The sequence below is a fragment of the Stegostoma tigrinum genome, chromosome 18 (assembly GCF_030684315.1).
Source record: "Stegostoma tigrinum isolate sSteTig4 chromosome 18, sSteTig4.hap1, whole genome shotgun sequence".
Classification (NCBI taxonomy): Eukaryota; Metazoa; Chordata; class Chondrichthyes; order Orectolobiformes; family Stegostomatidae; genus Stegostoma; species Stegostoma tigrinum.
The window spans coordinates 37354595-37371435 of record NC_081371.1 but is presented as its reverse complement, the minus strand read 5'-3'; the positions used below and the strand labels follow the sequence as shown (position 1 = coordinate 37371435).

The window sequence follows — 16841 nt, the reverse complement described above, 5'->3', positions numbered from 1 at the left end:
CACTTGGGGCTAAAATACAGATGCATATGTTTTTGCACGAGCTGATGTCATCGCTAGCCTATCCTACTCTGACATTGTCAAATGTGCACACCACGATGAACTTAATTTTTATAAGCGGTTGGAACAATCTTGCTTAAACAATTTGGTCACGTCCATCTATGGTTACAGTTTGTTCTCCTAATGAAAATCGGAGAACTGAAATGTGAGAAATTATTCATTTGTTCACAATTGGGACCATAAGATGGTGCAGCATTTTAAAAATTTATAACTGTAATAACGTAACACGAGTTTTGTGAGCAAAACGTAGCTTTCAAAAGCAGGCCTAATTACCAGTATAACATTCTGCACATAGTGACTTAACGTGCACATTTGACTGGGGAAATGGTGATAATGTTACAGGACCAATGATCCACAGGTTCTGTCCAGATCTTACCATGGCAGCTGTTGGAATTTAAATTCAGTTTATAATTTTAACATTGCAAACTAATTTTAGTACTGATGACAGAATGCTATTATTGAATGCCACTGTTGATAAACTGTCAGCTGCATCTATGTCCTATAAGGAAGGAAATCACTGGTTCTTAGTCTTTCTGCCCTACATTTGACTTCAGGCCCACTGCAATGTGGTTGACACTCAAAAGCTCTCTGAAACGGTCTGGCAAGCCATTCAGTTCAACAGTGATTACTGGTGAACAAGAAATGCTGTCCTTTCCAGAGACATCCACACCTACTGAAATAATTAAGTTTTTTTTAAAAATGAACATGATCAGTTGATATTTCCACAAAGTTTATTTTTCACTATTAGTGTTGAGTAAAATTGCTGCAGAGATGTGCAGATCTGTTAATATCCAATAGGACGGAAAATGGTTCTTAGTGGGTTTTTTGTGTGATGTGAGATCAGATGGATAGAGCAATTTAAATCTATACTGCTGTCTGTATTATTCCTGTCTGGGTCCAAATATCCTCCAGCCATTGATCTCACTTGATGATGTAGTCTCTGTTGTCTAAGTACAGTGCCAGTTCAATCAATTAGTATGGTCTGTGTATTTAATATCATTTCTACAAGGTGAATTTGAAAACAATTAATGTAGCTTTACTGTAATATATTGTACAGTCCAGTCAGTGCAAGGTAAAAACATTAAATTCCCTGGAAATGTCATCAATCTTCTATACAGCATTGTGTTGTATGATTTAGTTCAATAAGCATGCTGTTGGGTGCAATAAGTGCATTAGATGACTGCTGCTAATACTACTAAAAGCAAAATAATTCTGCTTGAGCAGTGATTTGTATGTTTGTCTACAATGAAAAGTGCCAACTACAGCAAAGCTACATGGATTCACGCTGTGATGCATGATAGCTTAGGTGATCTTGGATTTGGTCAAGCTCAGCACTCAGCTACACGGCAGTGCTTGTTCCCCAGCTGATGATTCTTACTGAGGTTTGCTAACATGAGAAATTTAATATCGGACTACTGAAGTTGTTAAAAAAAATCACTTTACATTGATGTGCCTATATATTTGCATTGTGTCTGTGCGCCTGCACGATCGCCTGCTTCTCTTACTGATACTGCACCCTTTCGTCTGGTGTCCCTCAAGCTTCTTCCCTTGACTCACTTCGGCTTTTCAACCATGTGCCCATCTTGACAGCAATTAGAAATATCATTAATTTTCACAACTTACATTGATGTCATCAAGTTCTATCTTATTGTTTCCTCTTTGCACTCGATCATTAAACTGTTGGACTGCTGATCCAGACTTGAGTAGGCATCTTTTGAAGTGTCATCCAATGCACAGTGCATACCTTAAACTCTCAAGTATTTTGTCTACAAAACCAGTATTGATCCCTTTCGCACAGTTATAAGTTACTGATGAGTAAAGCACATATTAATGGGTGAAAACTCGGGCTGTCAGCTAATTTGAGTGTAGCGTGCAATACAGTGGTTGAATGAAACACTAGATGTCTGCGATAACTTGATTCTTCGGACCAGAAAAATAGGGTGGAAACATAGTCTTGTGCTGAGTTGACTAGCACAGTGCAGCTTATGGAAGTTTAATTTGTTCATTTAACATACTTAGTGTGCAGTATGTTAGCTCACCCTAGGTTTGGGAAAACAAAAACCACAGAGCAAAAGGTATTATCTGGCTTGACTGCTAATTATCTACCTTTGAGAATAAAGTTTAGACATTCTATTTTAAGCATTATGCTCTATTAAATTTAACTATCTTCAACATTAAAGGAATCTAATTTATAATTTTTCACATTAGGTTTGTATTTTTAAACTACGTGTCTTAAGTCAAAATATTCACCCATGTCTGCAAATTTTCTAACTGAGCAATAAAATAAACTTCATTCTTGAAGGGTTACCAGATGAATAACTCTATTTTGGCGTCTGTTGTTTTTTAGTGGTCAAAAATAAGTCTGTATCTAAATTGTTTTTTGTCCCATATTAATTTCAGAAACTTTTAACAGTTTGCTGTTATACATTAAGTCACTTGAATTCTATAAATATTTCATTTCTAGAAATGAAACTGTGCTAGATACTGCTTCTGTTAATTTATTTAGAAGATTCTTTGATAAGTTGTAATTAGTTTCATTTTAACAATGGAAAACATACTCAGTAGTTAAAGTATAAGGATATTAATGCATTAACAGTGGGCTTTCTTAACAGTGCAGTTAATCTTTACATTTTAATACATTTTTTACAGCATGCACTACTTGTTTAATATAAGTCTCAAATTAGATAAATAAAAATTCATTCTATGGATGCAGCTAACATTTCTCAAAAGGAGTTTTTTGGTGGAATGAAATTTGCTTAAATTTGCTCTTCAAAGCAAGAACTTGTGCTATTTTATCCATATTTGTTCATCCAAGAAACATGAAATGTTTCTACGATGATCTCTCTTTTTTTTCCCCCTGCTTTTAACCTATTTCCAAATCTCAACCACTTCCTCGTTTTTCTTTCCACTCGAATTTATTTTTCCTTGACCCACTGCAAGTGTAGTATGAGTAATTTTACAATTTTGAGCTCACTATCAAAATGCAAATTGTGGTTGCCATAAGAGTTGAAAGCTGTTGGAACATGAGGTTATATATTGGAGGTGTATTGCTATTTGCAGACTGGAAAAGTCTCAAAAGAACAGTAAGATAAGCTTGTTCCACTGCCAACCACAAATAGTATTGTAAGGGATGACTCCAGAGCATTTGTCATATGGAATCTAAATGTGTTCCTTTATTAAAAAGAAAAATGGCAGTTTTTAATTTATACGACCAAAGTCCAAATGTATTCTGCCACCACCAGTTTTGATTTAAGAAAATTTGAGGAAAATTAGAAAAACTTCAGTTTGCTTGGGAGAGGCAACATGTCACTAGAGAGACCTGTATGAAATGATGGCCCCTTCCTGGGGCTGAGGTTTTGCAACATCAGTTCTTATGTTACATTGACATCAAGACAGCATTTGACTTAGAATAGTATTAAGGAATCCTAGCAGAACTGAGGTAAGTCAGAATTACCTGTCCAAGCTCTGCACTAATTGGAATTATACCTAGCAAAAAGGAAGTTGGCTGTGGCCATTGGTGATGAATCACCTGAGTGCCAGAACATGACTGAAGGAGTTACTCGGGGTCGTGTCATCTGGTCAACCATAATTCACCTACTACATCACAGAACTTGCTTCCATCGTTAAGGTCTCAGGTCAAATTTTTAATAATTGCACAGCAAGACCTAGGTAACATTCGGGCTTGGAATGGTCTGTGGCACAAATGTTATTTCCCATTTAAGTGCCAGGCTACGACCATCTCCAGCAAAAAGAATCTAGCCATTTCTCTACTATAGTCAATAACATTTATTGATACTGAACCGCCACTGCTGACATTTTGCAGATTACCATTAACCAGAAACTGAGCCATAAATACTGTCGTCATAACAGCAAGTCGGAGGCTGGGAGTTCTGCAGTAAATAACTTGCTTTCTAACTCCCCAAAGCCTGTCCATCAACTACAGGGTATCAGTCAGGAGTGTCGTGGAGTACTCTCCATTTTCCTGGTGAGTGTAGCTCCAACAATACTTGAAGCTTGACACCACCCAGAACAAATCCTGCTTGATTGATTTCCTCTCCACCAGCAATGCAGATAGCAGCATTCAGTATCATCTACAAGATGCATTGCAGCAACTCACTAAATCACCTTCCAAACCTGTGACCTCTACCATCTCACAGGAGAGGGCAGCATATGCATTGGAACACAACTACTTACAAATCCCCCTCCAAGCCACACCATCCTGAATTGTTGATGTATCACCATTCCTTCACTATCACTGACTTTTTTATTTGACCTCCCTTCTTGAAAGCATTGTGGTTTTACCTAAACCCCATGGACTGAAAACATTCTTGAAGGCAGTTTAGAACCATCTTCTCTAGGGTATTGGGAATGGGGAATAAATGCTGGTCTAGCCAGCAAAATGCACATTCACTGCATGGATGAGAATAAACTTAATAAAAGCTTAGACCCATCATCCTTTGTGGTTACTGAATGAATTTCTTCATTAAAAACACCCTAAGGGATTGCTGCAAGATAAAAGATTCTGGTGAAGTACTGCTTAGACACAGGAGGGAAGCCCTGTTTAGAACTGACAAAGGAAGAGCCCAATGTGATAAAGAAGATAAAATTTTCAGACTTACTGGGGTGTGTTATTTCTTAACTGCCAAACAGCCTTTTGATGTACACGACGAAAATAGAAGTTGCCAGGATCACCTGTGAAGAAAAAAAGTCAGAGTTAAGGTTTTGGGTCCGGTGACCCTTCCTCAGAACAGGCCTTTGAAATGGTCAACCATTGTCTAATATAATTCCAGTTCTCCAGCTCAGTGAAAATACCTTTATTTGCTCCCACTCTTAGTCCAATCGGTTGTAGCCAGTCATGGCTTCTCTTCCTGCCTATCACCTCTGGAACCTAGCAAGGATCTCTCCTTGATCTCCACAATGACGATCATTGTCAAAAGCATCTGTACACACTGGATCAGGTGCAACACATATACTAATGTCTGGATTTCTTGACCCCTCTTCTGCCTTTGTCATTGAATTGCTAGAGCAGTTATCTGATAGTGGATGAGGTGCTATTTCCTCTAGTTCAATATCGGGACAAATGAAACTTTTCCTTCACTCCACCAGAAGACATGTATACCATCACCAAGTTCATCTCTCTCAAGCTATTGTCAATTTTAATCAGGCATTGGGACCTTGACGTGATATTTGATCTGAAGTTGAGCCTCTGGTCCTGTATGCCCTCTATCACTATAGAACATCTAATCTTCCTCTGTATCATTAGCTACCTTAAACCATCTTAAATTAAATTGAGCTGCTACTCAAAGTGAATTTATCAAGATTGCTCAAAAAAGTGTAAGCTGAGCTGGTTTAATGGCAATTGCAATGGATTGAATAAAGACTCATGACATCTGAACAAAGTCCAAACAGACGCCAGTTACAGGAAAATAGTCGTGAATGATCATTAGAAATATTCTGTATAAACACGTTAACGGGCAATTTTAAAGGTTTACAAAGTGATTTCTTGAAGATGATGTCTGATTTTTTTTTGTTTGAGGTGCTCTGTAGGTTGTTGTATAAAGGTAGTTGACCAACATTTGTATATTTGGATTGTCAAAAACTTTTCTTAAAAGGTAATAAATCCTATAAGACATTCAGATGAAAGTTCTTTCTTGGAATGATTACAATGTGAAACTTTCAACCACAGAGTTGAAATGATAGTATTATGTATGGAGGAAAAAAATAGATTAATTAAATTCAAAATACTGTGGATGTGAAAATCTGAAACAAAATGCAAAACATATAACAATATGTTTCATTATATAAGATATTGTTTGTATTCTGGCAAGTAAGTGTTGTCTAATAGAAACTAGCTAATAGCCAGAGTTTTAACTATGACAACTTAATTTTGGCAATCATATGTTAAATATTAGCCTTTTCTTAAGTATAACCTGCATATCGTGTCTATACATGTAGCATTCTACACTTGTAATTTGAATATGTTTGCCTTTTTCTGCCTCAAAATTTACCACAGCATACGGTTTAGAGATTCATAGAAACCAAAATGTGATTTAGTCAGTGCAGGTGTAATTGCACATAAAGGGTTCTGGAGGATACAGACAGGCAAATCACTAAAAATGGTAAAGGTTAAAAATGCCATAAACCAAAATATTGTACTCCTACTCAAAATTAATAGAAGGGATAAGCAAAACTAAATTTTTATAAAAACTTGGATATACCATGCTGTGTAATATTGAGTAGTTTTGGTCACCATGTTATGTGACAAAGAAATAGAAGCACAAGCAAAAATGTGAACAACATGTAAAAGGATGATATAAGGAATGAAACATTCGTAATTAGGAAAGACTGAACTTTCAAATTGAATTCTAAAGGAAAGACTGTTTGTTTGTGATCTGATCAAAACCTTGAAGATTATGAAAGCATTCAATGCAGCAACCTTGGAGAAGCAGCTTCATTTGTGGAAGAGGCCAAAATTGCAAGCTTTTTTTTAAATAGTAGTAAATCCTGTAAGTCATTCAGGTGAAGCTTCTTTCTTGGAATGATTACAATGTGAAACTTTCAACCACAGAGTTGAAATGATAATATTATGCATGGAGGAAAAAAATAGATTAATTAAAATCAAAATACTGTGGATGTAAAAATCTGAAACAGAAACAGTGCTGGAGAAAATCAGGTCTGGCAGCTTCTGTGAAAAGAGAAACAGAATTAACATTCCAGTTCAATATGAATCTTCACTGTATTCCACGTGTTAATACTGTTTCTCTCTCCACATATGCTGCCATCCAGCTTGAGTCTCTGGCACTTTCTGTAGAAATAGATTATACTGCTCTGGATGGGTGTTTTTGTGAAGGTTTGTGTAGCACTTGTACAGATCCCTTAGCCTGATTGGTATGTTTCTCTGCTGCAGTTCAATGCAATCCTTTGTAATGTACTGTAGCAAGTTTTACTTTATTCTGAAATTAGCATGTAATCTATCTTGACCAGTAACATTTTAGCTAACAATTATGAATCTTGTTTTAATGCAGCTGATAACTGTATTTACAGGAAACGCTACACAATGCGTGAGTACAAGTTGGTGGTCCTCGGGTCAGGAGGAGTTGGGAAGTCAGCTTTGGTGAGTCCTAAAATATTGAAGTGAAGCAATAATTCCTACCTCCAATTAGCTTTTAGCCATTGTTATATGGGTCCACGGTGACTGGCAGTCCTTTGTATTTAACTGCAGAGGCTATCTGTAAATCAAACACTAATTGGGTAATTCTGACATTTTTTTCTTCAGAAAAAGATAGTGATAATTATAGTTATATTGATAATTTTCAGGAGAATATAGACATGCTTGAGAAATGGGCATATGGATGTCAGATGAAAATTGAAGCCAAGGATCAGCAGCAATTTACTTTGGTAGGAAAAATGAGGAGAGGATACAGTTCACTTGGGGTATATATATGTGTATACAAAAATTTGAAGGTGACAGGGCAGATTGAGGAAAGGGTTACAAGGCATCATGGGTCAAACACTTTTACAAGTTGATATAACATAGAGTACTAAAACAGGACACTATGGTGAATTTTGGTTTGGCCTCAGTTGGATTATTGTGTGCAATTTTGGTCCTTATGCTGTAGAAATGAACTAAAGTTTTAGATGGTACGGAAACGCTTTGAGAATAAAATTCCAAGTGTAAAACACGTTATGTGGAAAGATTGCTGAAGATGAGATTCTTCTCTTTGATGAAGAGAGAGTTGAGAGTAAATTTGATTAGTGTGTGAATTGTAAGGATCTTGACGGTAAACAAGAGAACTGTTCCTCTTGGCAGAAAGCTTGAGAACCAGAATAAGCCTTTTTTTTCCCTGATTAGCTTAAGAATAAGAGGCAACTGTAAAACTAATTGTATTTCAATTGACTAGGGTCAGGAATGCACTACCTATGAGGTAGTGCAGCCATATCCAATTGTGAGTTTCAAAAGGGAATGAGATGATTATTTGAAGAGTAAACTGCAGAGAAAAGATGGGAAGGTGAGAGTAGCTAAGTTGCTGTCACAGCGAGCCAACATGATCTTCAGAGGCTGCACGGTCTCTGACTAAATTTTTCATGATTACGTAACTTGACATAGCGTAAAGCTTGAACCCACTGCTATGTTTGGTCTGTAGCTCAGAGCAGCAGCATACTGTATGTTCTTCAGAAAACACTCTTCACATTTTGTTTCTCAAGTGCTGGAATTAAAGCAATAATCAAAGGTCTTCATTGTCTATTATAACTTGATATTAATCTGTGAGATGTAACTTCTGTATATTCATCTGTTTTTATAGTAATGTTGCGTCAATTGTACTGTTTTGCAGACTGTACAATTTGTTCAAGGAATATTTGTTGAAAAGTATGATCCAACAATAGAGGACTCCTATAGAAAGGTGAGTTTGTTATAAAGCCAAAATCTCCAAGCTAGAGCTGGGATAAATTACTTCCTTTGCTTAGATTGGGACAATTTTCTGAAGATTTTCTATACACGTGATAGTCTTCTGAGCTGCATGGAATAGCTATGTCACAAATAAAACTTCATTAGTGATAAATGGTATTTGTGTCAAGCTTAAGAGAATAGTTAACTATTTAACTGGACATAGTTAATACAAATAGGTCTGCTACTAATACTTATTTTTGTGGATCAGAGTTCAACAAATCATATCGTGCAGAATCCTTTATACCATAGCAAGTTTCAAACTTTAAATTTTATAAGGTTCAGTAAAATAGAAAATATAATACAGATTTGATCTTTAAGATAACAATGATTTGTTTGACAATTAATTCAACATTTTTTTCAGTCCAATTTAATCTAGAAAAAAATTCTGCTAACCAGGTACATGTCAGAAACAATTCAACTAATCCCTTTTAGTTTCAATAACTGTCTTCTTTTGGCAGCAAGTTGAAGTTGATGGACAACAATGCATGCTTGAAATCCTGGATACAGCTGGAACGGTGAGATCTAGTTACATATAATGTATGGAAAAGGGTGTTCCGTTTGGCCCAACTAGTCTGTGCTGATTTTGAAATCAGTCTCCTCCCATTCCATCTTTGACCATTTTGCTTTCCTTTTTCATGCTCTCATCTGGTTTCCTTTTGAAAGCCACTTCATTATTACTTTCAACCACTTCAAGTCATAGCAAATTTCACATTTTAACAACTCTAAATGAAGAAGTAGCCCCTTGTTTTGCTAATGGATTTATTAATAATTACTTCGTAATAATGGCTTCTGGAAGTTGGCTTTCTGCAACATATGGAAGCATTCTCACCAAAGTTCAGCTTGAAGTAACATATGCAATATCTTGTATATCATTGACCCTAAATAACTTGCATGGCTCAACATTCCAACAATTTTTATGATAGCTCAGGATTGGTTTTGTCAACTGCGCTTCATCCTAGACAAATTGAAATGCCACCTTTGCCACACTCCATGTTATATGTAGGCTCTACATTGGGTATAATGCTTTCGAAGATTTGTCAGTGTTTGTATTGATTTCTCTTATTTATTCATGGACTGTGGGCATCGCTGGCAAAGTCAGTATTTATTGCCTGATCTTAATTGACCTTGAAGGTGGTTGGGAGATTTTTTTGCTACAGAATTCTGCTGGGGTGGGTGGGGTGTTGTGAGCCATGAGCATCACCAGACCCCATGATTTCTGTCCCTGTCCCTGTCCCTGTCCCTGATGATTGTACTTTATCATTAAAATCAGACCTCTGGCCATCAGTTTTTTTTTCTTTGTTCTGGAGCTACAATACTTTTGGCCTCCTTTTTCTTTCAGGCTTCTGTTTCTTTTTGTTTTTCAGTCAGTTTCCTTCTTGCTGCCATCATTTTGGAACTTATTTATATTGTATTCTTTAAAGCATTTACAAGGACATTTGTCTTGAAATTTATTTCCCTGTTGACTTTAAATTTATTGCTTGATTATCCTTCAGTTAGATTATCTATCTGTTTAAGTTCATATATTTTAATGCCAAAGATTGTCTTCTGAACTAAATAAAGTTGTCATTTGGTAATGTTACTATGCTGCCCTGGTGTTTTTAATCTGTTCAATAATATTACGTTGACACAGGACATCATTTTTCAATTCTGAGCCCATTCGCTATTCTTATTGTGTTTTTTTTTCTGATGCTTTGTCTTGCTGATATTCAGGATAACTAACGTTTAATTTTTGACAAAATTGCTTCCAAAATCAAGTAATTTAAACCTCACCCTATCATTACAGGCTAAGAATATTTGCAAAGCTTGGAAAATATCACAGTTCAAATAGGCCACCATTGAAACTAGTAAAATGTCCTCATTTAAAGCATGCAAATACAATGATAGCATTCATTTCAAGAGGGCTAGAATGCAGCAGCAGAGTGGTACCGCTCAGGTTGTATAAGGCTCTGGTCAGCAGCATTTGGAATATTCTGAGCAGTTTTGGGCTCTGTATCTAAGGAAGGATGTGCTGACATTGGAGGGAGTCCAGAGAAGGTTTACATAATTGATTCCAGGGTTTAAGGGCTTGCCATGTGAGGAGCAGGTGAGGACTCTGGGTGTGTACACAATGAAGTTTAGAATGATATGGGGAGATCTCATTGTAACTTGCAGAATACTGAGCAACTTGGATAGAGTGGATGTGGAGATGATGTTCTCTCCTAGTCGGAGACACTAGAGTGCAAGGACACAGCCTCCGAGAAGGAATGACTTGCTAAACTGAGATGAGGAATTTCTTCAGCCAGAGGGTAGTGAATATGTGGAACTGATTGCTGGAGAAGGCCGTGGAGGCCAAGTCATTGAGTGTATTTAAGACAGAGGTAGATGGTTCTTGATTAGTAAGGGGATCAAGGATTACAAGGAGAAAGCAAGAGAATGGGGTTGAGAAACAGCAGCCTAATTCTGCTCCTATATCTCATAGTTGTTATTTAGGCTCTGGAGGTATGTAAGCACTAAAATTTGCAGCATTTTAAATTGATAAATCTGAATTATTCAAGTTAAATTTTAAAAAATTAAAACTGTAAATGTAACTGGGTATACTTTATTTACAGGAACAATTTACAGCAATGAGAGATTTATACATGAAGAATGGTCAAGGTTTTGCATTAGTGTACTCTATAACAGCACAGTCGACATTTAACGACTTGCAGGATCTAAGAGAGCAGATTCTTCGAGTCAAAGACACTGATGATGTAAGTATATGCAATTAACTCTTTCCTGGAAAACCTGATACAAAGTTTTCTGGGTTGACTTTTGTTTCAATACAGTCAGTAATGAAATTGCTCAATATGAAAAAGCAGAAAATTAGAAAGATCCAAAATTCACTCCCAGTTTGTATTTCAAGTTAATTTAAAACCGAAAACCTTTGAGTTCATGCAGTACATATAAAATTGTTGCACGATGCCACATGGGGCATTGTTCATGCTTAGATCTCCAAACTTGCTCTGGAGTTGCCAAAGTGGAAACAAGGTTTTATCCCACTCAGAGAGGGGATGAGATTGGTAAGGGAGTGTAACCAGGTCACTTCATATGTTATTAGTACCATTTTAGAAGTGAGATTATGATGTGGGAGAAGCCACCAACAGCTCCTCCAAGCAAATCCTCATTGGAGCTGGTCATTGTATGGTTTGAAGAGTGCGTGTAAGGGAAAATAAATGTTTTGCCAACACCAACACCTAACCCCTTCCCCCACCCCCATACCTGCGCACGTGCGGTTGTATGTCATAATATTAATGCACTGGATTTTGTCAGACAGTCGTTTTCCTGTTCAAGACCTAGCAAGTCAATGATATCAATACCTCGGCTGTTTTGGGGAGCCCCTGCTGGATTTTATGCCCATCTTGAAGCTAAAGAGCAGAATTTGGGTCTTCAATCTCTTTGGAGTACTTACTGTTGTGATGACATGTCACCACAATGCTTCCCTGCCAGTTTCCTGTTCCTGCAGGAACAGGTAAAATTCAGCCCATTGTTTTACCACCCACACTCCAAAACTAACACAGTAAAAGCGTCAAGTTCCAAATCTATACAGTTTGAATAAGAGGCTCATAGTCTTGTGTATAAGCGTTCAGATAGTCTCTCTTGATTGTCTAGCTTTCAGAATGGATCTTGATTGTGACATTCTACCGTAATGTTGGAGGAAATTCTTTTGTCTTTATACATAAGGAACACGATGTTAAGTACCTCCATTTTAAATTGTTTCAGCACCCAGTGCTCTCAGTACTTATATTGTACAAATATCTTGATTCAGTTGAGTACTGTTACCTAAAAAAACAATTTCCTGAATGTTGTTTTCATTAAAAATAAAGTACAGAAAGCTTTTCATGGGATTATCTTCAAATTATTTTGGAATGAACTTTGTTCTATATAAAGGATGCTGTTTGTACCAACAATTTTTGAAGCTGGGGCGGTATAAGCCTTGACTTATTGTTAATGGACCTCAGCAGAACAGAGTCTGTTATTTTAGTGAAAGCAAAGTTTTGCAGGAAATCCAAAATAAAGGCAGAAGTTCTGGAGAGTCTCTTTGGGTCTGCAGTGTTAACTCCACTTGTTTCTCCACAGATGTTGCTGGACCAGCTGACTACTTCAAGCACTTTGTTTCCATTTGTTTTGAACCTGTTTACTATGGCTTTGAGAGTGTGGGATATATAAATCCTCTGGCTGAACTTTGTACCTTTTATAGATGTGAGCATATAACCAAGGCCTCCATTTTTCACATTGCACACCTGGAAGGAATTTTTTTTCAATGCCTTAAGTTGCAGCCAGTTCTATCCAACCAAACTACAAAGGTGTCATATTTGTTTTATTTCCCGTGACTGCCTGTTTATGGAAGATGTTGCTGACTTCTTATTCTTTGAGCCTGATGTATAGTTGCATATTTGTCTTCCTGCATCATCAAAATAATGGTAGCCTGATTTTGTTGCCGTCCATATTAGTCTCTCTGTATCTGTCGCTGTCCCTCCCCACATTCCTGTCTTTCTCTCCCCCACCATCAACCCTTCCAGATTGAAAATGTCATTGACAAATTAGTTTAGATACGTAATGATTGTAAAGGAAAACAAAAGTGGACAAAAATTTTTTTGACGTGCCCTCCCAGGGATTGTTGCTGAACAAAGTGAACTTAGAGTGCAGTTTCATAGTTCCTTGAAAGTGGAGTCACGGGTAGATAGGATAGTGAAGGCAGTGTTTGATATGCTTACCTTTATTGGTCAGTGCATTGAGTATAGGAGTTGGGAGGCCATGTTGTGGCTGTACCAGACATTAGTTAGGCCGAGTTTGGAATACTGCATGCAATTCTCGTCTCCCTGCTATGGGAAGGATGTTGTGAAACTTGCAAGAGTTCAGAAAAGATTTACAAGTATGTTGCCAGGGTTGGAGGGTTTAGCTATAGGAAGAGGCTGAATGGTATTTTCCCTCAAGCATCAGAAGCTGGGGGGTGACCTTTATAGAGGCTTAAAAAATGATGAGGGACATGGACAGGCAGAATAACCAAGGTTTTTCCCTAGGGTGAGCGAGTCCAAAAGTAAGGTCATAAGTTTAAGGTGAGGGTGGAAAGACTTGTAAGGAACCTAAGGGGAAACTTTTTTCTTGCAGAGGGTGGTGTTTTTTGTGTGTGTGCGTGCTGCCAGAGGATGGTGGCGGGTTCAATTATAACAGTGAAAGGCGTCTAGATGGGTATATGAATAGGAAGGGATTAGAGGAATATGTGCCAAATGCTGACAAATGGGACTAGATTCATCTAGGATAACTGGTCGGCTTGGGTATGAGTTGGACCAAAGGGTCTGTTTCGAAGTTGCACATCTCTATGACTCTATGGCATGTTTAAGTGTAACTTTGAAACAAAGACTTAATAGGAAAAGAATTTTGCTCTGAGGGACACATTATGATTTATTATGTTTATTATGTAACCTTTTCTTCCCTACCTTCGTCTCAACTTGTGACGTTAAGTAGGTTTCCCATGCCTTTACTTTAAACACCGCCCTACCCTGTCTATTTTGGGTTTCAGAGGGGAGTTTTCTTTACTGCAGTCTATTCATTAGCTAATGAATAGTTTTATGTTTGTCAAAATCTGCAGATTAACAGTACCAAGTCAACCTTAAAAGAACTGCTTCTTCTCGGGTATTATGATTAACCCTAAAGCATAGTCAGCAGCTGCCCCACAGTGTAGTGGCAGCTGGATCAGTGGCCTGTACTCATCTCCGTGCACAAGAAAGGGTTCTAAGTTCCACAGTGGACCAAAAATGTTAACTCTGATTTCTCTCCACAAATGCTGCCAGACCTGCTGAGTTTTACCAGCAATTTCTAGTTTTGCTTGAGAAAGGCTTTCTTGTCTCACTTTGAATGAAGCTGCCCACTATCTTCCAGAATCCTCTCCCCCATCCCCAACTCAAGCAATCATCAAAATTATAGTGATAGCAATGTATTTAAGTGTAATAAATGTGAGAAATTAGTTGACAGCTGTAATAATCAGTGACTGTTTTATGGCAGCCAAAATGCCTGACAGAAAATGGAATTTGTGCGAGGAAATTAAATCTAATTATGGTTTACTGCATTTGCTTAAATCTTTAAAAACTAAACAGAAGTGAGGCTTTTCGAAACATGTTAAATGACAGGTACATCTGCCAATTTGGCTGAACAAGAGAAAATTGACAAAATAATGATATATGCCACTTAATATAAATGAATGTGAGATATTCCGAAGGGGAGATGATAATGAAATTTAAACAAGGATGTCCTGGGGGTCTTTGTAAATGAAGGGATTTAGGATTCTAGTTAAAAGGATGCAATGGTGAGAAGCTGCTACACTTTGATCACGAGAAAAAGAAGATGTAAGTGCAAGGAATTACTGTGTTTATACAGAATGCAAGTCACATCTCACTGAATAACCTGAGAGCCAAAGTGCATCTGGGGAAAAACAGTTTGTGAGAAGGATGTTGAAAATTTGAACTGAACTGCTCAAAATACAAATGTTCAATCAACTGATTTTTTTTTTTCTCTTTTGTGAACGAAATGAATGCTGACTTGGGAATTCTGAAGTGTTTGTGGATTTGGAAAATGGCAAAGCAATGAACTCACGAACCATCACAACAAACCTAACCAGTTGGTAAAGCAAAATCTGTATATTAAACTTAAAAACAAATGTGCTGGAGAAACTCAGTAGGATCTGGCAGCATCAGTGGAGAGACAAGTAGAATAAATCTGTCAAGTCTGATATGACTTCAAAATTGCCGAATGGCTTGCTGCTATTCTTATGAGCTTGTAATGTGTATAGAACTTAGCTGTAGCTTTTAAATCCCAAGTAGCTTGTTTAAATTTATTTTCCAAGCGAGTTGTAAAAATATTGCTCAATTTTCTTTGTTTAGGCAGGTATATTTTGAAGAATTATTTCTCATAAATATGCTATGCCTCATGTCCACTCATGCATTTAAAATTACTTAAATGTGGTGGATGAAAGAAATACAGACTAAGTAACATTTGAAGTATTGCATACAGATTTCAGAACACACAAATTTTGGAATGAAATAGGCCACCTGACCCATCACAATTAATCTGTACACCCAGGAAAAAAAAACCTTATACTTTTAAATACTATACGTTGCTCTTGCTGGTTCTGAAGTAACTCAAGGTTTCATTTTCTTACTGCTATGAAGTCAGTTCCAAGTGTTGATTTATCTGTACGCTGAGAAGATCGATCTTATCCATTGTAAAGTTATGTTTTGAATCCATAGCCACTTGTACTATTTCACAGTTTTATTTGGCATATATCAGGTTAACCTTTTTCTCCTTCACTTTAAATACCCTAAAATGACCTCTCAACTGTCTATTTTACAGGCTGTAGAGTCCAATTTTGAATTTGCGTCCTTACACTCATTGCTTGACTGTTTCCTTTATTTCCTGGTGACCAGAATTGATCGTTACTCATTCAGATTACAGTCTAACCAGAATATAGTATAGATGGATTATAACTTCCCCAGAGTGATTTTCTACTACTCTGGCTTTCCCAACACTTGAGCATCCCATAATCAGTATTAACCTGTCCTGCCCTGATTTGCCTTCGCGAAATGCAACACCTCACAATTGCTCTAAATTGAACTCCCATCTTCCACTCCTCTGTCCATTGGACTAACTGATCCAGGTTTCATTGTGCTGTGAGATAATGTTCTTCACTGTCCATTACACTAATTTTGGTGTCATCTGCAAACCTACTAACCGTACTTACTGTATTCACATCCAAATTATTTACATAAGTGACGAAAAGAATGGACCCAGCTCCAATCTTTGCAGCATGCCACTGGTCATAGGTCAGTAGTCCAAAAAGCAACTGTCAACCACCACCCTTTGTCTCCTACCTTCAAGCAAATTCTGTATCCATTTGACTAGCTCCCCTGGATCCCATGTGATCTAACTTTGCTAACCAACCTACCGTGCAGAATCTCATTGAATGCCTTGCTGAAGTTTGTATAGACAACATCTACTGCTCTGCCTTCATTGATCATCTTTGTCACTTCTTCAAAAAGCTCAATCAAGTTAGTGAGATATGATACAGAGGGAGAGGGTAGAAGAGAGGGAAAAAAAATCGAAGGATCCATTTTCTGATATTGTTAAAGGGCTTCAACTTGGAATACTCACATCCAGGACTTCTTGTAGCCAGATCAAGCCTTGTACTGGCAGCAGCACCCACCACAAAGTTGAGGCTGCTGCTGTATTTTTGATCTTTACTGCAGCAGTGTCAAGGCTCAGAATAAATACATACATTTAAAGACTGTAGTATCTCAATTTTATTTCTCTTCCTGCATGTCAC

The 16841-nt window shown here is 37.3% G+C and overlaps 1 protein-coding gene across 1 annotated transcript in view; it reads left to right on the top strand.

The window, feature by feature from the left end:
* The window catches only part of LOC125460869 (ras-related protein Rap-1b), a 56873-nt gene that overhangs the window by 24904 nt on the left and 15128 nt on the right, over positions 1 to 16841 (top strand). The window contains exons 3-6 of the mRNA XM_059652456.1: positions 7102 to 7171; positions 8391 to 8459; positions 8965 to 9021; positions 11095 to 11235. Coding sequence (XP_059508439.1) covers positions 7115 to 7171; positions 8391 to 8459; positions 8965 to 9021; positions 11095 to 11235 — 324 coding nt within the window. The 5' untranslated portion in view covers positions 7102 to 7114. The remainder of the gene's footprint in view (positions 1 to 7101; positions 7172 to 8390; positions 8460 to 8964; positions 9022 to 11094; positions 11236 to 16841) is intronic.